At 38.8% G+C, this 23,828-nt stretch overlaps 1 protein-coding gene across 6 annotated transcripts in view; it reads right to left on the bottom strand.

The window, feature by feature from the left end:
* CEP85L (centrosomal protein 85 like) overlaps positions 1-23,828 on the bottom strand; it is a 109,366-nt gene that overhangs the window by 73,084 nt on the left and 12,454 nt on the right. For 3 of the 6 annotated variants that reach the window (XM_065680997.1, XM_065680999.1, XM_065681002.1), the window contains exon 2: positions 18,583-18,744. In XM_065680997.1, coding sequence (XP_065537069.1) covers positions 18,583-18,744 — 162 coding nt within the window. Of the gene's footprint in view, positions 1-18,582; positions 18,745-21,532; positions 21,573-23,828 lie in introns of those variants that run through there. The other 3 variants (XM_065680998.1, XM_065681001.1, XM_065681000.1) reach the window with 3 other exon arrangements.

Here is a 23,828-nt window from a genome sequence, read left to right as displayed (position 1 = left end):
ACTTCTTCATCCCCAGTGAGGGACAAGTCCCCAAAATTGAGAGTAACTTGGCCCATCAACCAGAAATCCAGCCCTGTCCTTCAGAGAGGGGGAAATGCTAAGCATTTTCACCCTGCACCAAGACAGACAGAAAGATACTTTCTCAGGCTCCAAAGGAAACTTATTTATATTATCCCAACTCTAACTTACTCCAGGTGCCATCACCACCAGCAGCACCCCCAGACTAGCTAGATGTCTTTCAGCAGCAGAACCACCTCACCTAAAACATGAAGGAAAAAGAAGATGCAGTGCATGTGAGGAGACACACACAAGGAACTCTCCAACTTGAGGGACCAGAGCAAAACCTGAGGGCTCCCACAGAGCACTGTCATTCCATGCAGTTACACACCTCAGTGAACAACAAAGTTGTATCAACCACTTAGATTTTATTTGTAAGTAAAGGCAGAAACAGAGCCTACAATTTAATGTCAAGTAACTTTAGAAGGTTAAATCCCATGATCCTCTTCCAAGGAGACTGGAGTTCCCGGCTATGTTTTTGAGACCATTATCCATTAGTGAAAGTTTAATCTCTGCTCTTACTAAGATGGTCTTTAGCTTAATGATATATTCAGATTCATCTGGTATGCATTCTGCTCAACAGTAAGCAGTAGACCTCTATCTTGGTTCATAGCCCAAGACCAGCTCTAACAGGAGCAGCAGCTTTCAGCTTTATGGCAGGCCATGTGCAAGTGTGGACAAGAGGACATACCATCATCTTCATTTTTTCACCCATTCTCATACTTCAACCCCATTTCTTCTGTGGATTTCCCCCCAGTTGAGCCTTACACAGTCACCATCCTCCTAGTTTACCTCTACATTCTCACTTTGGGAGCCTCAGCCCAAAATCATAATCACAGAGTAGAATCATCTAGGTTGGAAAAGACCTTTAGGATAATTGAATCCAACTGTTAACCTAACATTGACAAATCCACCACTAAACTATGTTCCCAAGCACCACATCTACATGTGTTTTAAATACCTCCAGGGGTGGTGATTCAACCACTTCCCTGGGCAGCCTGTTCCAGCATTTGATAGCCCTTTAAATGGTGGCCCTTCCAAGTATCACACAGGCTTGAGTACAGTAACAGCGCATGTGTATGAGCTTTTACTCAGATGGAAAAAGAAATCCTTTCATAGGCAGAAGCAGGTGCTGTACGTGGGCACAAGAGTGAGGCTGCCACCGGTCCAGTGAGGCAGGAGGTTACTCCTTGATGACTCTCCCACTGCTTCATAGCAAGACTGTCTCTGTCTATTTCCTTTCTTCTGCTGCAAAGGTCAGGCCAGGTCACCAAACACAGCCAGCTTGCTGCAGCACTGCCACTGCTACTGCTACATACCACTTGGAAGTAATTCATGTACCACAAGCGATTTACTTAATAAACTTTGGGAATGCCTACATCAAGCAGTAATGCCTTCCAAGGGCCAGGAATCATCCCTAGGAATCCTGAAAATTCAGTTGCTGCCTCAAGAATAATTTAGCTTACCAGGAAGGTCTCCTCCCTTCAGATACTGATCCCCAAATGGTAACGATAGTATTGTAACAGTACCTTACATTCAACTGGAATAGGTCTGCTGAGGACGTAGAAGTCTTTGCCTACGTAATTACTAAGACCTGGGAGAAAGCAAGACAAAAGAAAAAAAAACCCACAAACAAAAAAACAAATAAAAAAACCCAACCAAAACCAGACAAACATAACCCCCCCAGTAAAAGACACACAAAAAAGTGAGAAATAAAAGAGCAAAATACAATATTGCAGAAGTAGATCTATCTCCTTATTTTCTAGCTTTTACGTTCTTTGCTTTGTTACCCTTCATTGTCACCCTTCATTTACTATACAAGACACTCTCCTTCCATTAAGGTTTCTTGGGCACTTTAGGTCTTCGATAACCAATCAACAGCATACTCCACATGTAGGTCACCATCTGGAAGCCAGTTCATGTCACGAAGATTAACCTTAAACTGGATTTGAGCATAGCTCTATATCCTACAGAAGTCATCACTTTTTGTACTTCAAAAAGTAAGCATCATTATTTCCCAAATGAAGAGGAGGCAAAATGTTGCACCAGCTACCCTGAAGTCACTTAGTAAACCTTCCCTGTTTCCTCCCACTAATCTCTACACTGAGCAATACTGGCTACCCTGGTATACTGTATGCATTTCAAACTTTCCCAATTCAAGAAGAAATAAACTGGGGGGAAGGGAGGGTAAGACCTACCCGGGATTCTCAGAATTTTCCTATAGCAACCAAAAACTTGACACATGCCAAAGGAATTTGACAATCCTGTTACTAACAAACCTTTCTGAAAGCAACAGCAGCAAGAAGAAGATATGAAAAAGTCACTGAATTCCATCCTATGAAACTGATGACAATATAGTAAACAAATGCAGGAAAATTGAGAGTTTTCCACATCATCTGGCTTTTACCCTTTTGACTCTAGCTTTTAGGATTCTTTTCAGACACACCTTGAAGCCATGATGCCAAGACTGATAATAACTGAATGTTGCTCCATTTCTAACACATTGTGTCTCTACAGCATGCAGAGGGATTCACATTTTCCTAATGCCCACAAACAATCCTCACTCCAAGACCTCCACCTTCCCCACATATACTGAAGGACTTAATTTCACTTTTTTTTGGAGGACAGTTGATAGTTTGAGCAAATGTGAAGAAATACAGTAGTAAAATTCAGAGTGTTATTTCAGAGGCTATATTTAGAACTAAATCTCACACTCCTAGGAGGATTTCTGTACTGTAACAAACAAGGCTGCTCCCCTCTCCCCCCCAGTTCCCCACCACCCCCCCCCAGGAGGGAACTATGCTTCCGTAGATGTCTGCCATCAAAGAAGCTACAAAAGATAACCTTAAAGCTGGGGGGGGGGGAACCCCCAAACTCATGCATGTTACCATTTGAATAATGTAACTCTGAAGTTTTTCTGAAGTTTTCCTGGAACATATATGGCAGACCTTAATGCTTAACAGCTCTTCTTTACCTCCTAGCAGTCTGTCTGTAAAGTAATGATGATTGTACACTATTCATCTGAATATGTATGTTACTTACTTTAGAAATATTCTGAAAATTGAGGGCCATTTGTGTCCTTTGGAAAGGCTGCCTGAAAGATCAGATTTTAACTACAACCCACATTTAAACAAACAGATGCCAAATTAGGAGAGAAACACTTAACAGCTGGCACAGCCTTTTATCCCAGCTTTTACTAATGAAAATATTCAGCTTTGGAAATAATTTCTAAAAAAACCCCAAACCATTAGCAGCAGTTTATTATGTCTCCATTATTTCACTGGCAATTTATTTCTAAACATTATTGTTTCTTCCCCCACTGCCTCTGCAAAAGAGAGGAGTTTAGTGCCCTGACATTGCTATAATTTAGAAAATGTTATAATTGGCACACTAATGACATGAAAGTGACAAATCCAACTACACCATAGAAGTAAGAAAATGTAAGTCATTAATTATGACAAATGCTTTAAAAGAATGTTTCTCATCCTCAAAGACCAAAAATTCCTTTGCCAACTTTATATATATATAAAAATATATTTTGGGCACCATTTGGTCTACACCAAATCCATCCTCCCTGTCATGAAACACAACACTTGCTGTAAATGATATAAACAGTCTCAGCTTAAAAGACTTGATCCACTGTAGAGAACAAAACTGCAACCAAACTCCAACTTGCGCATTTGAGATACCTTGAATGACTACAGAAATTAAAGCATGCTAAAGCATTCAAAACAAAAAGACAACACCACACATACAGAATCCTTCCTTGGTAAAGTTTTGGGGGTTGATCACCATAATTGTAGAAATCAGTCTGGCATCAAAATTCCCCAAAAGTGTCATTCCTTTAGCACCTAAATGGGATGCTGGTCCCAAGCCAACACACCTCACTGAGGACTCAGTGAACATCCAGCAGTACTAGCACAGCCTTCATGTTTAAACAAAGCGTACGTATGAAATAAGAACTGCAGTCTTAAGTGCTAGTACCTGTAATGCTACCCAGTCTTCTGAGCACTCTTATAGTAAAAGAGAAGAGGGTTTCAAACAACAGAAGTTTACAAACAACTATCAAGCTTCAACACAATCATAATTACATTTTTCTCCAAAGAGTTTAGTAATGACTTCTCTCTGCATTCCATGAAAATTAGAAGACTGAGAGTCTGTATGTCCATTTTCTTTTCTCATGTGCACAGTTATGGGTACAGAGCCAGAGGTGGGAGAGCAGAGAATGTTTCAATTGCTGCCTTTGATAGTGGAAAGAATTCAGTGCTTATAAATTAATTTCCAGTTGTTCACTCATATTATTTGGATATTTATAGTACTCATTGCTATGGTATCCAAGCACATTAGCGGTGCTTTGACCCATGCAAAACAATATAAAACTGTTCTTCTCCACACTCTAAACTATTAAGAAACACCTCAGTTGTGCTGCTGCTAGCACAGCATGCTCCAGAAATTAAAACAGAACTCTTCAAAAGCTCAACCCAGTTTCAGATCTTACTTTTTGATCAAAACAAGCAGGGAACAAAGTATATAATAAAAGCTGTTACAGGAGAAAACAGCCAGACTTGCTCTCTGGCTCTGAAATAAAGTCAGCTCCATAACCACTAGGCTCAGAGCACCTGAACTGTCTTTCTTACAGCAAGTATTTAAATAAAAAAAAAAAGTTACATTTGTCTAATGATGTTAGTAATTGAAGTCATCTCTCACCCCTAAGAAACACGAGAGCGCCATTTTGCGCAATGCAGTATCTCATGTGTTCTTCAGTGTTACCTAATAATACCAGTAAATCCCTAACATAGCAAATTGTAAAGGCATTCAGCCCACAGCCGAGCTACCAGCATGATATATGAAACCCTGCAAAGGGTAACAATTTCAGCAGCTACATACAGATCTCCACATCACCACTCAAGTGGCAGAAGGCTATTGATGCACTTCACCATTCAGAAGAGAGGCTGATACAAATGATTTTTGATAAATCAGAGCTACCATGCTTCACATGCATAAAATATTTTTTATAAATCAACCACAGCTAAGTTTTCTTTTGTATCTTGTTGCAGCATTTGCATGCAGATTAGGCACAATTACAATACTGAAGTGAAAACAGAACTATATCAATAATGTAATTATAAAGAATGAATGCAAGAACAGCTTCTTAACAGAAACTCCAAATACTTTTTATGCCATCTTTCTGTACATTTTTTTATTTTTTTTTTAGATTTCAATTTTTATTCACACTTATTATAGGCCAAAAAATTAATTACATTAGAAAACCAAGCATGGTAACCTGTGTTGTATGTATATACACACATACAAACTCTCATATAATACATTAACTGAACTATGTAAGTCTAAATAAGCACTGATAAAGTATCTATAGGAGTACACATAAAATATGAATTAATCAGACTCACAAACCATCAAGTTTGAGAGGGGAAAAAAAAATTCACACTTCTCCGAGACTGATATATGACCTCTGAAACACAGAGCACAACAATGCGTGTCACACTCTCCATCATGTTCCACACCTACCTCCCAACAGCTGGAATAATACCCACTCATGTAAGCGCAACTGTCTGATTAATGTTCTTCAAATTTTACAGTAAATTTATACAGCAATTAAGTAAATTACTCCTATGAGAGGACAGTACTCCCAGAGCCATACAGACATGAACTTTTGGCAGTAAGTCACATTATATTAATTCTACTAGATGACGCTACCTGCCAGAACTAAAGTAAATATTAATATATATTTGTAATATTCATGCCTACTCTGAAATTCCTATTTTATTGCAAAATTTTAGGATTACTTATTTAAGTCCCTCTGATTTTTTTTCCACATTCCTCATCCTCTTCCAAAATATTCCATCCCCATTTCCATTAAGGACTAAATAAATTTTTGTTTCCACTAAAAAATTAAATGCACGGGTAAACACAAAACCTGTATTATTTTCCTGTTCACTCATTATGCCTCTATATATATCACATCTTTGTATCCTGCAAGAGTTTGATTATATTACTTCCTGATATTAAAAGCCTTAACATACATAAAAACAGTGCAACTCTCCCAGACCTCATTTTACAAAGCAAAACATGAAAAAAAAAAAGTATGGAAGTATTACTGCACCATCTCATTTTCTAAAATCAGAAATCCCACCAGTATAGATCAGTGTTGTTTTATTTATATCACTTATTATTCTTTTTAAGCCAAAAGATGATTCTCAAAACCCAAGTTCTACAAGAACTAAACCATTAGTAAGATCAGAAGTTATGACAAAGACCATAAAATAAGAACTCTGGCAAGAACTAACCATTCACTACTTTTTTTTTTTTTAAAGGAACTGACACTGAAAGAATAGAAAAGTAAAGTAACAAACTGAAACAGTTGTGTATGTAAAAATAACCCACTTGAACATCCTGTACTTAAGTCCTCTACCATAGCCCCCCCCAACATCAAAGTGCAAGATCATTTGAACACCCAGTGGAGGTGAGAGAGGTTTCATGGAAAGAGGTTTCTGAATGCAGGAAGCATACCTATCCTGTGGACTACTTCAAGCAGGTTTAGTTTTCCCTCTCTTCTCTCTCACCCTCATTTGGAAAGAGAAGATGGGGTAGTAACAAGACCTGACCAGGAACAGTGAAGCCAGCGACCCTGACGGGTACTGTAAGGAGAAAATAACATACAATCAAGTTCAGACCACATTTCACAGGGTCAGTACTTCCAGTTATACAGAAGCCACAAATCACTTCACTTAGGATTTTTTTAGAGGCTATATTAGACAACAGATATCCAAGCAACCTACAGAGGGAATTTTTCATCACAAGTATTTTTTTCCTCCTAGCTTAGATAAGGCAAGAGTTTTCTTCCACAAGCGGTATTACCCAACAGAACAAACTTTTCCAGTGTAACTCACAAACTTATAGAGAAACAATGATTTCCAAGGCCTCGTTGTCTATCAAACCTGCAAATAGCTTGGCTTTCCATCCAGTTCCAATCCATAATGATCCTTCACCGATCTATGACATCATATTTGCATAAGCATGAAAATAACCACATTTGGGGGACAGATCTTTGTACTCTGAAGACTGTAATGTTTTTTGTTATTAGTTATCCTCCCAGATGGACAATAGCTACACTCTATACCAACAGCACTTGAATATACATAAAAGGCATACAGCATTTAAACATCCTAATTCACAGCTTAATACCTATTCAAGTTAATATTAGATCATGAAATTTAGATATCTACCAAACCACTAGTGTGCATTACACATATTTGACACAGTAATAAATAAAAGCCGATTTTAAAATTATCCTACTAAATGACTTTAAAATTATCCCATTAAAACACAAAGATAAATAAATATTATACTATACAATCTTCTACCTTCATGCTTCCTTTACTAAATATATGCACTATGAACTTGTCAGTTCATAGTTGCCACTAAGAATTTACCATAGTTCATACAATTTAAGAAACATGCACAGGACGTTGAGTCTTCTGATTCAGAGATGAACATCAAGAATTAAAAGCATTCAATATGCTGAAGAACAACAGAATTGTTCTTGAAAGATATACATACGTATGTATAATTATGATGTATTTATACTATGAAACAAAGTTTATATCTATATACACACTTGCAAATAGCATTGGAAGAGGTTACCCAAAGAGACTGAGGAACCTGTCAAGGTTTCCAAGGATCAGCAAGACAAAGTCATGGCTGACTTGATCCTTGCTGGTGATGGTCCTGCTCTGATTCTGAGGGCTGGAACCTTTGATCTCCATCGGTGTTTTCCAAACAACATTTCTATGATTGTACAGCATTAAAATATCCAGTGCAAATTATCTCAAGGAAACTAAAATCCTTCTTAATTTTGCATTTTAAGAAGAGTCCAAATTATGTGCTTCTTATTTTCAGATGAGCTAGACCCTGGCATTTAAATTATCAACCATCAAGTAAGTTACAAGGAGCCAGCCACAACCCACATGCAGTCATTGCCAGGTGTGCCATACATTTAAGGGGTGATAGTCATGTCACAGCTACATTATTATCTGGCAAGATGAGAGCAAAATTGGGTTTTTCCACTTCCATCCCTTTTTCAGAGCCATACTGTCAAGGACGATATGTTGTGATCTCAAAATGGGTATGTGATTTCTGGGGAAAGAACGTTCACCCAATTTGCTAGCAACACAACACCTTCACAAACTTTGTTTGATGCCATGACAGGAGGGGAAAATAATAAAAAAAAATAAACAAAAATCCACCCAGTCATTTCAGGGAACAAGAAATGTAGTGGAATGTAGAGGCAATCAGCAAGGTCAGAAATGCTAATTTATGTTTGTGTCATCCATAAATGTAACTAATTATTAACACCTTCCAAGCATATTTTACCACTTTTTCTACACCAAGGATTAAGTATATGGAAGAGGAGCAGCATGGGGAGCAGTACACAGAAGAGGATGCAATTCCTGAATACCACAGGAATACCAGACATACACTAAACATGAAGAAATTGACCTAAGATGAGGAAAGCTACTCCTGTATCTTTTATAAGAACCCTTAAATTCCTAATAATCTGACAGAATCCAGTCACTAGAAGATTCTTTGGTCTAGTCCTCCATCACCACAACACCCATTCCAGTTTCCAAAACCACATCAGTTTCTCTTAGAACTACATCAATTCTGCATGAAGTTAAAAAAAAAAATAATAAATTCAAACCCAACCTACAGTTCTTACTAAGCCACAGACTAAAGTATCACCTTTATGTTAACTTTAAGTCCTTGCATTAGAGAGAATAAAACACATCACATTTTTTCTTGCTAATCACCTTTTTCCCCTCTCAGATGACACAATTTTATTCTTACATATATACCTAAACTGCCTTTTGAATTTTTTCCATGGTCTTGCTAGTTAATAGCCACTTTTAAAACAATGAACACACATAAACAGAAGGTACTCTTTCAATCTATGCAAGCAACATTTCCTACCAGCAATGCCGCAAAGTGTTTTTCTGCAGAAAAAGCTTTGACTATTCACTAAAAAGCTAATCATTATATCAGTTGTGTTTGTTGCATAAGCAGAATGAGGTATCAACTTTTCAGCCAATTACACAGGAAAACTACCAGAACATAAAACTGCAGTGGAAAAGTTATCTTTAATGGAAACTTTCCCCCTCTAACAATTTCAAAGTAGTCAACAGGTGAGAAAACACTTTAAAATGTTTAATATCAGAGGGTACTAAAACAAACCAGAAAACCTTCCCAAAGGGTCCGTGTGGTCACTTCAGGAGAGGATTTGCTATCACTGTGGTGGTGCGGAACAGCAGTTCACAGTAAAGAGAAGAGCTGTGGGGTTTGCCTGGGGGTTGTAGAAGAGCAAAATAAAAACCTACCAACTGCCAGCAACAGGAAAAGAACAAAACAAAGCAAACCAAAGCCAAATCAAGACATAAATTTCCTCTCACAGGAGCCAATATTCTGCCATTCACAGGATGAGGCTCAACTTTTGCCTTCTAAGTAAAAGTCATTCTGGACAAAAGCATGTCCAGGATCTATATCCAGAAAAAAAGGATCTAACTTTAAGCCAAATTTTAAGTGCAATAAAAAAGAAAGTCACAGGTGGAAAACTGAGGAGTCTGAAGAGCAGCAGGCAAAATTTATTGCACAAATAAAAATATATATTAACCCCCCCCCATTTTAAAACCTACCCCTTCTGAACTTCAACCATTCTTTTTTTAGTATCATTGACAAGTCATCATGACACAAGTCAAGAAAAGGTACTTTTTTATTGAGACATACCATAATGTTTTCTGGCTTAAACCTGCAGCATATTCAGATGTCCTATCTGCAGGATGATGGTTTTGCTCTTTAATTGTGGAATTAGATGTGAAAAGAGTTTCTCTCAAATGAAAAAAAGGGAGAAAAAGACAAAGGTCCCAACTCACCCTGCAATCAAAAGGCTATTTCACTGCTACATTTCAATGACCATCCTGCAGCCAGAAGGGAACACAGGGCCTCCAGTTTTTAAGCTTTTATATTTTTCCCTGGCAGCACCAACACTACAGATATTGTCTAGACCTTAACAGAGCTGCAAGAAAACAAATCCTAAGCAACAAGTTCATTTCAGCCCAGTTCCAAATTCACTGCAGCTCTCAATTCAAATAACAAATCACAACAGGTCACTTGGTGCTACCTGGCACATCCAAATGAACACAGTAAGCAGTTCATATGGCACTGGCAAAAACTGGAGAAAGGACTTGTCCGAGTTTTGTGTAACCAAGACCATTCTTCAGACTAAGTACAGACTTCTTCCAGGTTATTTTAAAATAGCATCTACAACACTATCTTTTGTACACAGCTATAAAACTACATTTTAAATGGAGGAACATGAGATGTTCTCACCTCCAATCTCCTGACTGTATTTCATACTGATTCCCCTTAAACAGAAGTAGATTTTGAACATTCTTTCACCTCATCTCCAAAACCTTGCTAATAGTAAGAACAAAGAACAGGAAAATTACAACCTATCAAAGAAATTAAATTTGCTTATACGCTTCTGCATTGGAACATCTTTTTTTTTTTCTTCCATTAAGACCCAAAATGAGGGCCCCAATGATACAGTTTAGTGGTCGTCTTGGCAGTCCTGGGGTAATGGTTGGACTTGATCTTAAAGGTCTTTTCAAAATTAGTTGATTCTGTAGTTCTATGATTAATACACTTTAGCACCCAGTCATCTTTCCACTTCCTTCTTGTATTTACAATGAATTAATGAGATGTTACCTTTACACTTGCTGAAAATACAGAAGAACTGTAAACCTGGATAGGTCAGCTATTACGAGTACATAAGTATCTAAAGAACGACACAAATCCTCAGGTTTCCAAAACCATGAGCAGAGGGGCAAGCATTCTTGCACGCTTGTTTGGTTTTTAACCCCCTACCAGTGCCTGCAATTCAAACTGTTTCATTCCACCCAAAATCTAGGCTAGCTTGTCAGACTTATCATTTCCTGCCTGTTTCTCACTTTCTCACACCAACACTTCATTCCCCTAACTTGAACAAAGACAGTGATAAAGGAAGTGAGATGGGAGTAAATATGCTTCACGTAAGAGCGGTCTCTGTACGTTGTTTCTCACCACTGCCTTTATACTGCCAAAACTGATGTAAGAAGTCCATCTGACTTAACACAGAAGCTCATAGGACTACAAGTGAGGCCCTGAAAAAGGTTCTCTTTAACAAGGAGTTTTTACATTCTACTTCAAAGGGTTTTCTACTAGAATTGCTTATCATTAGTACACTGAAATCACAGCTAAAATAAAGGATGATATTAAACACACTAACTTGACTTGACACTAAGAGGAAAAAAAAAAGCTTTCTTTGTGAATATTTTAAGGTAGAAACAGGTCTGTTGAATAAAGACTAAGAGCAAGCATAAGCCCTCTAGGGGGGGATACAACCAGTCTTGTCTGACAGGTCCCACGCTAGAACACCAGGCAACAGCAACAGGTCTTTTCTCACTCTGCAGCAGGCTATAAGCAACTCAGTGCCCACATCCAAACTGACTACAGTTTACCACAAAACATACTACTTTGTCTGTAGTAAAAAGGATTAAAAAGGAGTCCAGTGATTTTTTCAGATAAGGCTACTAATGCTACTTGAATATGTACATTAAATGTTGAGTAGCTACAGAATGTTCCCAGTATTCAAAGGTAGTTTAAGGCTCAAAACATTCCTTGCTTTTATTGTTTTGAAACTGATCTCACATGTGTTTGATTCACAAGATCCCAAGTTACAGAGCTGCTGAATGCAGGCCCAAGAGTTTTCTTTGATGTAGCAGTAATAGGGAAAAGTGCAAAGTCCTCCATGAAATCTCCCAGCAAAGATGTATAATGCTTGGCATACTCGGGTCTCATGATAGTAGCCTAAATATAGACAAGATTATTCTATGAGGTTCTTCATTTTCCCATCAGAATGTCAGATATCCACTACACTCCAAAAATGTAGAATACAGGACATATTAAAAACAGCTCCCCAAGATTTAATCTGAGCATGACACAAGCAATATGGAATAAGGGGTAGAGACTGTACCGGGTTTAGCTAGGACAGTTAATTTTCTTCACAGCAGCCCCTACAGTGCTGTGTTTTACACTGGTGAGCAAAACCCGTGTTGGTAACATACCAATATCTTAGCTATTGCTGAAGAGTACTTAGCATCAAAGCCCCTACCACCCCAACTAGGGGGTGCACAAGGGGTTGGGAGAGGACACAGCTGGGACAGCTGACCTGAAATACCAAAGAGATTCCATACTATACATATAACTGGGGCAGGTTTTTTCCAAAGTATTTGCTGCTCAGAGGCTGGCTGGACACAGGTCTGCTGGTGGTGCTTGTGCATCACTTGATTTCCACCCCCCACCCCACCCCTCCTTTCACTTATTAAACTGTCTTTATCTCAACCCAGAGGCTTGGGGGTTTTCCCTGGTGTTGCTCTTCTGATCCTCTCCCCCATCCCTCTGGTGAAAGTGTCAGTTTGTCAGACTGCATGGGGGCTTATCTGTCAGCAGGGGACAACCCTCCACACCTTCCAAACCCCATTAATTCCAATAAACTCCAACATGGCTTCCAAAATATATATGATAAAAATATCTTTTTGCACAGTAGCAAAGTGAATGCTGCGAAATTCTAAGTAATCACAATTCATTTTCACCGAGTTATTTCTTATTAGACCAGAAGTAATCTTCCTAAAAACCAAGCACTGATGTTAGCTGACAGCAAAATTCATCATCTTCACTAGACAACGTCCTATTAGCTAGCTGGAGAAACATCCTGCTAGTATTGTTTGATGTGAGACAAACTGAGCATGTGCACACCCTGAGCTTGTTTCAACAGAGAAGCTATCGCAAAAGAAGGCAAAGTATGAGTTAAGGCAGCATCTATTTCTGCAGAACATTCAAATGTGGAAGCAGCGAGAGCCTTTAGTTTAGTTCAAGCCGATTTCAAATTCTGAGTACACAGGTTCACACAGGGAGTATACTATTCTCATTTGAAGCAACTTCTCCATGTCTTATTTTAGTGGAAATTTATTAGCACCATTTTTTCCCCCTACCCACTAAATCCTGGAAATAAGTTACTAGAATTCTGAAATAACCCAGGTTTAAATTTTGTTCAAATCCTACAAAAAAAAAACCCTCAGAAAATAAACACCCAAGTTCCAAACATTAATATTTCTATTCCATTCATACATAGATAGATGTTTCATTCTAGCAAGGGATGACAATACCTCTTCTACAAAGAACAGAATCTACTATAGGCCTAAGTGAAGTGCACATTTCTGATCGTCAAAATAGATAATATCCAAGTAACACAATAAGGCTGACTCAGAGAGGGCTGGACACGGATCCACAAAGTGAGACCTGGCAAGCAGGGAGGAAGGAAACCAAGGAAGAATGCCTTAAACACAACTATTTTCTACCCTCCAAATAACCAACCTACTTCAAACTTAAGCAAGTACTTGCCAGCATCCAAAGGCACAGAGATTTATCTCAACTCAATTAAGCTCAGGGACTTCTCCAAAAATGTCATCATCTAAAATTCCAGAGCACAGCAGACAATGAGCACAAACTACATTTCCAGCTCACAAGATCTAGGACCCTTGTGCTATTTTACCTTCCTGACACCAAAACCAGAAGTGCAAACTTGATTTGCCTGTACACATTCTTAATTGCATTATCTTTAGCAACATACTAAACAAAAGAATCCCCCCAAGATATTCATAGATGGGTTTTGTCTCCTGAAGTTCAATTCTGCCTTTTACTATGTTCATTAGCTCTGTTTAACTCTTCTCTTTTTCCTTCAGCAAAAAGAAAAAAATAATAAAAAAAATAACCAAGCAAGTGTCAAAAATATCGTGATCGAGACCTTCTGGAATAAAGTGCTTGAAATAGCAAAATCAAGTAACTTTGGAGCTGGCTGTATTGTGTTCCCTGGTGTACCAAGAAGCGCTACAATTAAATTGAACTAACGAGATTTCTTTTAATCTGTCAAAAAGGTAACATATTTGGTTCAAACTGGAGACAAGAGAGTGCTCCGAGTCTCATAACACTGAAACATTCAGTTAGGAGTTCCAGTGAAGACCAAACTACACAAAATGCAGTGACAATCTATCGAACATGCTCTATCTAGCCCCCAGTACACAAGTGGTGGTTCAGGGGTAACTCCTCTCCCAGAGGCAACCTCTATACACAGCTATGGAACAGGGTTTTAAATTGTGAACACACCACACTTATTCAGGTTTCTAAACAAAGAGACACAATTACCCATCCGTCCTACATCAACATTTCTACCAGGGTGGAATGGTAGGGGTGGTAGTGTTAATCAAGAAGGGTTTTTTAAACATTAAACTAGTGGAACATCAACTCCCCAGTAAAAAAAAAAAAAAAAAAAAAATAGTAACTCTGATCCTCTGCATCCCCTCTCTCTTTTCCAAGAAAGCAATATTCTATGAATTGTCATTAATTTGCAACCCGAAATGGTTAAATCAAGAAGAGTATTTAATAGTCAGGGATAAATATCTGCTTTACAAGGAACTTTCCACTGCACAGCAAGCTTATCTGACAGTGGAAAATATTTTGGCTGCAGAAGTCATGAGCCTCGTAACTTGTCATATCAGTACCAAGTTCTTATTCCTCCTGTCCAAAAGGCAAAACTTAGAATCTGTGCAGGAGGAAAAGCTCTGTTGGTGTTTACAACCTATCTGATTTCAGGTAAGACCCAGATTTTCTAATTAGATAACCCAAATAAAAACAGTTTCAAAAATGCTTAAAATACAGACTTCATGTTTCTTATGAGAAAAGAAAGAAAAGAAATGGTTATGCAGAGACTGACGACAACTGGCACAGAAGTTACATTGGTTATTAAATGCTGTTACCACTGATGGAGAATAAGAAACATCATGCTTCGTGAACGCACTGCACATTTACATACTGTATCCCACGCCTTTTTCCTAATACGCACTATATATTCTAAGAGAAGCACTTTAATCTAGACCATGCATTTAATGTAAACAGAATGAGAGAAGTCATAATTTAGACGTTTATCACAATCTGCTCCCATTTGAAAGTCTAAGTTTCCCGAAGACACAAGATCCCATAGCATAAAGTTTTCACAACTTTATAGCCTTACTTTTTCATTGCAAGAGAGGCTTTTTTTCCTAACACCCACCTGTCCCTAACTTTGTTTCCTCTTTTAGCTTCAGCTCTAAAGTAGTAACAACAAATCTTTTGGTCAAAGCCTGAAGTTCAAGAGACAACCTAAATCTACAGGACTACACATAGCACACAGCTGTCTGATGCCGGGAGCCATCTTTGTCCCAATAACCATAAGCCATAAATGTTATGTCTGCCAGTTTCAGAGTTGCCAGTGAGAAGGAAAACAAGAACAAGCCCATTCAGTCTTTACCGATTGCTGATCAGCTGCTCATCACCAACTAAAACCTTGTCTTCTACACAGTTTATCCTGAACACAAGCCTCCTATTTTACCAGAAATGCAGGAAGTTTTCAACAGTTTCATAGAGCTCTATATTACACTTGTACCATATTTCTAAACAGAGAATGAGATTTTTTTTGAAGACTTAGCTATAGTCAATGCCCAAGCATAAATTCTGCCAGACTTGCACACAACAAACTGAAAACACTAGTAACAGAATTGAGTTACAGATAAACCTAACTTTAAAAAGAAAAGAACCTAGAAGAATCTGGCAAAACCCATACTAAAATCTCTTCCTCTTGGTCCATACAGAATACAGTGTTTATTTTTATTTCACTCTAAAGCTGACTTGAGTCCAGAACCATTTACCAACAGGAAACAGACAAAAAAGCAACCACATTAACTGTAGTTTACACAGACATAAAATGCTTTTTTATCCTTATATTAAGGGCACTCTAAATTAAAATATTTAGACTTATTCTACCCTAACAAATATCCCGCATTTACAGTTTCTAAATTTCTCTTCTCAGCTTCCCCTAGTGCACATTGACATTGCTCAACTTCAACAATGGAGCCCCACTAGTTATTTCCTAATTTTCCTACCTTTGCACAATACAACATACGACAACCAACTGAAGACATTTTAAGATAAAATCTTCCTCTTGTCTTTGTTAAAACCCATCTCCCCTCCAAACCATGCAAGTTCAAGCCTAACACAACAGCTACTTGGCCCTATTTTTCAGGCCCTGCAGTTTCAGAAAGAACATGTGTTCATGAAATGAAGGATGAGATCAATTTGAAGAAACATTTAACATACAAAGAAAACAAGTAAAATGGATTTTAAATGCATCTGAGCTCCATTCCCTGCACTAGTAACTACACATCTGTACAAATGAATTCACCTGCACTTCCAGAACTAAAGCAGATGTTAATTCTAAAAGTAAGGTTTTGATTTTTAGTAGCCATGATAGAAAGGAAATAGCAAAGCCATGTTTCCATCTCTAAGCATTGTTAAAAACTGTAATGATCTGCTGACTTGTGAAAAAAATTCCCCTCCAAAAAATCCCCAATGGCTTCTTCCCAAGCACCACATTGAGAACAGATGGCCAGTCTGCAATTACCAGTGTGGCCTGGCAGTCCCACAGATCACAATGATACTCTTTTTGTGGACGTGGGGACAGCTTGAGAGACGCAGACAACTAGGTATCATAGGCAAATGCACTTTCCACTAAAAATGTACATACACTTTCCATTTCCAAATCTGCCACATGCTCCTGCCATTAAACTTTTGATTTACATTTAGGCTTCCCCTCCCGTTTTTTCTGCAAGATGTTATTTTCTGCTACTGCAAGTTTTTCAAACAAGGTGGCAGGAAATCGATAACAGTAAGGATACTATAGAACTGACCATTGTCAAGCACTGCCAGAAGCATAAACTTCATGAACTACCCATTGTTGCAACTTTTCCCTTCTTTTGCTTTGCCAGACCCTAAATGCAGCTTGTAACAATGATCTATGAAAAGCATGCAAATGAACAGTTAAGTAGTAACAACTGCCTATCAAATTTGTGATTGTACTCCTGTGCCATCCCCCTCTCTCCCTGTACGCAGGAACAGCTGGTCTGTTCTCTCTTTAGCCAGGACAACATCTGATGAGGAGGTGCTGTTTCATTTCCTCTCCTACCCCTCAAATGGGGAAGCCCTCAAAGGGGGGATGGGAGAGCACATTTTTAATTCAAATGCTGCAACTTAAAATAGCATTGTGCAACACATGCGTGGAGTCTGATTGTAAATATATATATACATACACACACATATATATACATCATGAGAGCTTTAGTCCCCCTGCATCTCTTAATGCAGAAACTTTATTGCTTTTTTCTTTAATATCAATTTACTATTTCAGTTTTACATCCAAGAAGTTGAGTACCTGAGTAAAGCTTTCATTTTGCTAAAGCTGATAAAGGTTTAGAAATTAGAGGAAACAGAAAGCAAGCTACAAGGCATCTCCTGTGGAGTTCTTTTCCAACTGACAGATGCAGCAGGAAGAGGGTGGAAAGGATTTCTTCATGTGCACAGAGGCCTGAGAGACTTAACTCTTCAGGCATCTGGACCTTTCTTGAAGAATTCTCAGCCCCCCCACAGTGACTTTTGTCTCTTACATTAATTCAGCATTCCTTACTTGATTTATATTAATTTCTCTTCTCTTCCTCATTTCAGCTATCCCTTTTGAAAAATTTACCAGGCACAGAAAGATGATGGAGAAAAATACACCACAGTCCTCCTGTCATCACCTTAGTCTGGAAAATCTTAGTGGGAAATAAGGCTGTGCAAAAAGAAAACCTCAAGCCTTACTACTGTCTACTGTTTCTCATTCTGGTTTAATTCAGTGACACATTCCATAGGGAGGATACCAATGTTAGGGAGATGATGATATCCTAGATGCTGAAACCCTCCCTGACATGATCAACTTTTGAGTAATCATGATTTAGTCCAAAACAAGTTTTAACAATCTACAGATACTGCTAATTCTCCTTAAAGATCTTTGACTCTGTGTCAAATGCCATGCAATAAAATGCAAACATCTCCCACCAGAAGAAAGAACTGAGAAGGCAACACACCCATTTTCCTCCCAACTGCAATGAGCAAGCTGTCTTTCCTGACACACACAATAGGTACCAGAAAGCACTGTCCTTTCATCAACTCTCTCAAAAGTTTTTTTCTGCTTTTACCACCTGTTTATCAAGTGCTGTAGTACAGGACATTACTTCTCTGTACAAATCTGGCACTTTTTGTAAGTGCAATTATCAAGAGATCCAACACAAGTACCCGCTTTGTGGCAGAGATGCAAGTTAATACATACAACTCATGCAGAAGTAAATTAATTAAACCCCACCAAAACAATTACTTGGTCCAGCCAGGAATACAAAGAATTGCATGTGCTCAACAGCTTTGCAAAAGTACTGTTACTTTGGGAAACGTACCTTTAAAACATTTTGGATTGTTTCTCTCTCAGAAACATCCAAAATAGTGTCAACTCACCTTCCACACTATCAGAACAGGAGGTACCAATCCCAGTGTCCCCGCTGTCGGAAGCTATACTGTGTCTTCTGACAGGATTGCTTTGACTGCTTGATGAAATAGTTGTGGACTGCCACAGGGATTCAGTACCAGGTAACCATCCCACTGAGGAATAATCTGAGCCTATAAAGAAGGAAGCCAGAAGTCTGTCATTATGGATACAGTACAGAAATCAACAACAAAATACCAGTCAAAATGAAAACTGAATCTTAGGTTTCACAGTTCAGGTTGCAGCCAGACTCTGTGCCAATTTTTTGGGTTGAGATTTTTGTAGGTTTGCGGGGCGGGGAGTGGTGGTGCTGGTGCTTGACTGTTTTTTGTTGTTGGGGAGGCGAGTTGTATGTGCTGTGGGTTTTGGTTGGCTGCTTGGTTTGGTGTTTGTTTTGGGTTTTTTAAATTAAAATCCTTTTTACTAGGTGAAAGCTTCCCCCCCCCCAAAAAAAAAAAATCAGTAAATACATTTTTGCTATTAAAAAATGTGACCTCCAACCTGTTCTTGCACTAACTTTAACAAGACACACAATTCCTATCCTAAAACTGATTCTCAACTCACAGTAGAATTTTGCATTGCAAGTGTTTAAATACAGTCAGAGATGAATGAATTTTTGGAGAGAAAGCAGTTGAAGATTTGGCCAGTGAAATGCAGTCATGTCCAACTGTGTATAAACCACATGACCTAAGTGATCAAATGAAGGAGCAATGGCATCATTAACACCAATATCTAAAGTCATTCATTATGTTTCACTGTTATCTGTAGTTTTCAGTTATTAAAAGACAGACTACCAACTCAAGCAGGAACACAGTGGCTGCACACATGCTATCTTTGTAATACATCTATCCACCCAGTGATTTAACTTTGGTTACTTTATTTTAAACAATCATTAAAATATTAAATTGTAAAGCACAATTTAGAACAGCAAACAGTTCCTCTGTTCAAGGAATTTTTGATGATGTGTGGCCTACTTTATAGTCAGTCTCAAGGGAAAAGACACCACAGAGTACAACCCCAGGGGGCCATCACAATCTCCAATAGCCAATATCTAAATCTGAGCATTCTTTATAGGCAGAATCTCACTCATCACATTCACACTCCAAGCCAGCAGAGCCACATAAAGCACCTTGGTAAAAACGCACAGCCTGCTCTTTATTTTATATATAACCACATACATACACCCCCTCTAGCAGTTAGCTTTGCATAACACTTTCAGCAGGAAATGACTCATGAAGAAGTATCAGAGCACATACAATGTCCCTTATGTTACATGAGGTTATTTTTAGGTCATTTAAACATTTTCAGCAACATCCATCCGAAGTTGTAACAGCAATTTGCCTCTGCAATGACATCTGCAGATCACAGCTATTTCCAGCTGTACTAGTTTCCCAGTAAATTTAATAGTTTAGAGAAGGATGTAAAAATGAACACATCTGTATATCTATAACTCACACATACGTACATGTATACATACCCCCCATATAGCAGCCAAATCACTACACCTACTAGCCAGAGTGCTAGCAGCTGCTCACCAAGCCACTTGTAAATTGAAGAATACAGTATGTAATTCCTTACTGTATGCACTATTTAACTGTAGCATGACGTCTAACAGACCCTACTTTCTGTAAGTAGGTTCTTGGAGGTCTTAGGTGTGCCTGTCCATCTCATTTGTCTCAACTTCATTCTCCTTTGAGGTCACTGCCTCTTCTTCCCTTTAACGTATTTTCCTATCTTTTCTCAGTCTTTAGAATCATTAGATCCTCCTTTCCCTTCATTCCACTTTAGCTGTAGCTTGTGCAATATATTTCCTTGTCTTCTTTAAATTTTTTTGTTTTTCCTCCCCAAAAGTATCTTAACTCTTAATTATTCCATTGAGCAGCTTTCAAATCAAAGGGTGAGGCAGTACAACAGAAGACCAGGAGAGCCAGACATGAACACAACTGCCTGTGGTTCACCCAGGGCTCACCAGTCACACCCTGTAAGGTCCCAGAAATCCTAACTGAATACCACTCCAGGTGTCATTCTTCATACCATCCTCTCTGTGTCATCATCTAACATGCTGAAACACAATAGTTTCACATACAGGTAATGGGAAACTGGGACACTTCTTCATCTCCTATCCAGCACATTTTTCACTAAACACTCTGGCTTCTTTGGGAATCATCCATTCCTCTAAATAGGCCTACTTTCCACAAGACTTTCACCTTCATACTTCTAAAGCCGCATCTAGCTATTCCAGCAAGCGCAAAGTTGACTTATGGGAGCCCAAACTAATTAAGTCAGAGACAGTTCTTATTCAGGAGACATTTAAAATACATTTATAGAAGAGAAATTTAGTTTCATTTACACTTCATTATAATGTTCTCCACAAAATGATTCTTTAGTGACATTTCGGCTTTTATGGCATTAAACAAGTGTTAAAAGAAATACAGCAGATAACGCTACCACTAGGGCAAATTAAATCAACACAGCATTAATTGCTAAACTCTCTAGGTCCCTTGGTTAGACAAATGCTCAGTATGTGAACCTATAACCATTAATATGCAGTCCTTGAAAAAGGAGAGGTACTTTCCACTGTGGTGAAACTTTGAGGAGCAAAAGGTAAAAATACCACAGAATGAGAGTAATTTACATAGGAAAGAATATTCAGAGGTCATTTACTCTAACCCCCTGCTCAAAGCAAGGCTCATTAGATCAGGCTGCTCCAGGCCCCATCCAGCTGAGTCTTCAACACCTCCAGGGACACAAATTCCACAAGCTCTCTGCACAGCTTGTTCCAGCATTTAACCATCCTCTGTGCAAAGGAGATTCTCCTAACGTCTCATCAGAGCCTCTCAAGTTCCAAATATATTGCTGCACTATATCCCAAAAGATGCAACAATACAGGACAACAAGACCCAATAAAAATGGTTAACATACCAGAGGGGGCAGACATTCATCCCTATTGGGATCTCTATAGGTACTGTAAACAAAGGAAACAAAAAAACATCAAAAACCACACCATAATGTATTCTCAATTATACACCTACATGCAGCCAGCTTGGCAATATCCCAAGCCCCAAGTGTGATGCTGAAGCACAGGTCCAGGAGGACTTGTTGGCACAATAGAGATTTAACGGAACACTTCCTGGAGCAGCTTTGCACTCAGGCACATCTCAGCATTTCAAAGTTAACTCATAAACCTTTATTCCTAAGCTGGCGGGCCTGACGAGGTAAGTGCTGGTACACATCCATAGCTACACAGCTCACCATGAGGACATCAAGAGTTTGTTAGCTTTGGCTCAGCACAGGCCTGACAGATCCCACCTGGCGCCCCAAGGAAATACCCAAGTCTCTCTGCACAGCACTCTGGCCTCCAGAAGGGTCTCTTCACTCAGGTGCTCCCTCTCACTGCCCCTCGTAATGCACAGCTGGTTGTGTGCAGCAGGAGCATGCCTATGGTGACGTCACTGGTGATGTGATTGGCGGTGTCACTGGGATCACACCTTTCCCTCACCAGCCATCATGCCACAGAAGTATGGGGAGGGGCTGGGATGGGGTGAAATGGCCTGATTTTCTCCTTTTCTGGGCTTCTACTGCTCAGGAGTGGCCTCTGCCTTTAAAAGGGATATGTCCCAAGAAAGAAAATTGGTTTCAAATATAAACAGATAAACAGTACGTGCTTTTTAACCGATTTTAGACAAGCCATCAGAACAGGGTTGCATGTGATCACCTCAAGCAGCACTTTTCTCCTTGCCTCCCACAGAAGCCCTGATGTTAAACATGCTGCTTTGTTGGTTGGGGGTTTATGGCTGCGTGGTTTTGGGTTTGGTTGGTTTGGGGTTTTTTAGACAGCTAAAGGCATATCTGAGGAGTCTACATCTTTTAATGTTTCATTGTGCATCCACACAGCTTTACCTTGCGGACATAATGGTGATTTTTCACAAAAGCCATTACACAAAAGAACTGTCTACATGAAAATGAGCTTTTCAAAGTAAACTGAACCCACTCTTATAAAAGGGCAAAAGGCCAAATAAAAGCAGCAAGATAGCAGAAATGGACTCAATAATTAACACCCAACAGTAAGTCATATGTATCAAATTCATAGTGCCAGAGAACAAACCCCCTTTTCCATCACTGAGGGAAGACAATTACACAAACTGCAATGAGGAAACTTAACCCATAAAACAAGACCTGATAGACCCCATTAGTCCAAGTTATTATTTAAGAATTCATTTACTAGTTTCATTATTTGAAACTGCCCACACAAGCCAAATCCTGAAATATCACCAATAGCTGTGCACCCTGTTCTATGCTCCCGGATCTCCTTTTCAATGGTTCTCTGTAAATATACACACTTTCACACAGCAAACAGCCTACACTAAAAGAATCAAGTGTGAAAAGATACACAGGAGCCACTCAGCTAGCACACGTGCTTTACCCTGCTGCTCTAACTTCAAACCTGCCAATCAACAGCTGTTGTCCATCTGCCCAAAACACAGAGGGGGGCAAAAAAAGCAAAGAAAGATTTCCAATAGATATTTGCGCTGATCGACTGTATACTGCCATCTGACTAGGATCATTCCTTACTGGGTCAGCAAAATCTACCCTTCAAGGGATTTAATAGAAAAGAAAGAAGTTTCATTGTATCTGGCTGCAACTTTCAATGACAAAAATGACAAATAAAATACATCCAAGATCTTAAACAAATCTCAGGAGGAGCCTTGTTTATACAAACAGTTGACTGTGTCCTTGGATTTGGCCAGTTAAGTATAGTGGCATAGTGCTGTGTTTCCAGCCTAGGTATTTAAAACAGACCAGTTAACAATTATGTATATAAAATGCAGGAAGTAGATTACTTATTAAAAGAGAACAGTAGTTGGAATTCACTCCACAAAAACATGCATCTTTTTCTGTCTACTACAGAAAATAATGTTGTGCTGTCAGCTACTGCTGGCAGAAAGGCACATAGTTAATGCTTGATCATTACCACTCCTAATTTCAGTGGCATGCACAGATTCCACATGATATAAAAATAATAAACACCACTGTCTTTATATTTGGTTCCCAAAATACCTCTAACATGCTTTCAGGTGTGAAGAATTATTTAAAGTGACAGCCTATAGGGGTGCTGGGGAGGGTCTCTTCGTCAGAGACTGTAGTGACAGGACAAGGGGTAACGGGTTAAAACTTAAACAGGGGAAGTTTAGATTGGATATAAGGAGGAAATTCTTTC

This window comes from Lathamus discolor, chromosome 5 (assembly GCF_037157495.1).
Source record: "Lathamus discolor isolate bLatDis1 chromosome 5, bLatDis1.hap1, whole genome shotgun sequence".
NCBI lineage: Eukaryota > Metazoa > Chordata > Aves > Psittaciformes > Psittacidae > Lathamus > Lathamus discolor.
Note: the sequence above shows the minus strand (reverse complement) of the source record. Positions and strands in the feature narration are given on the sequence as shown.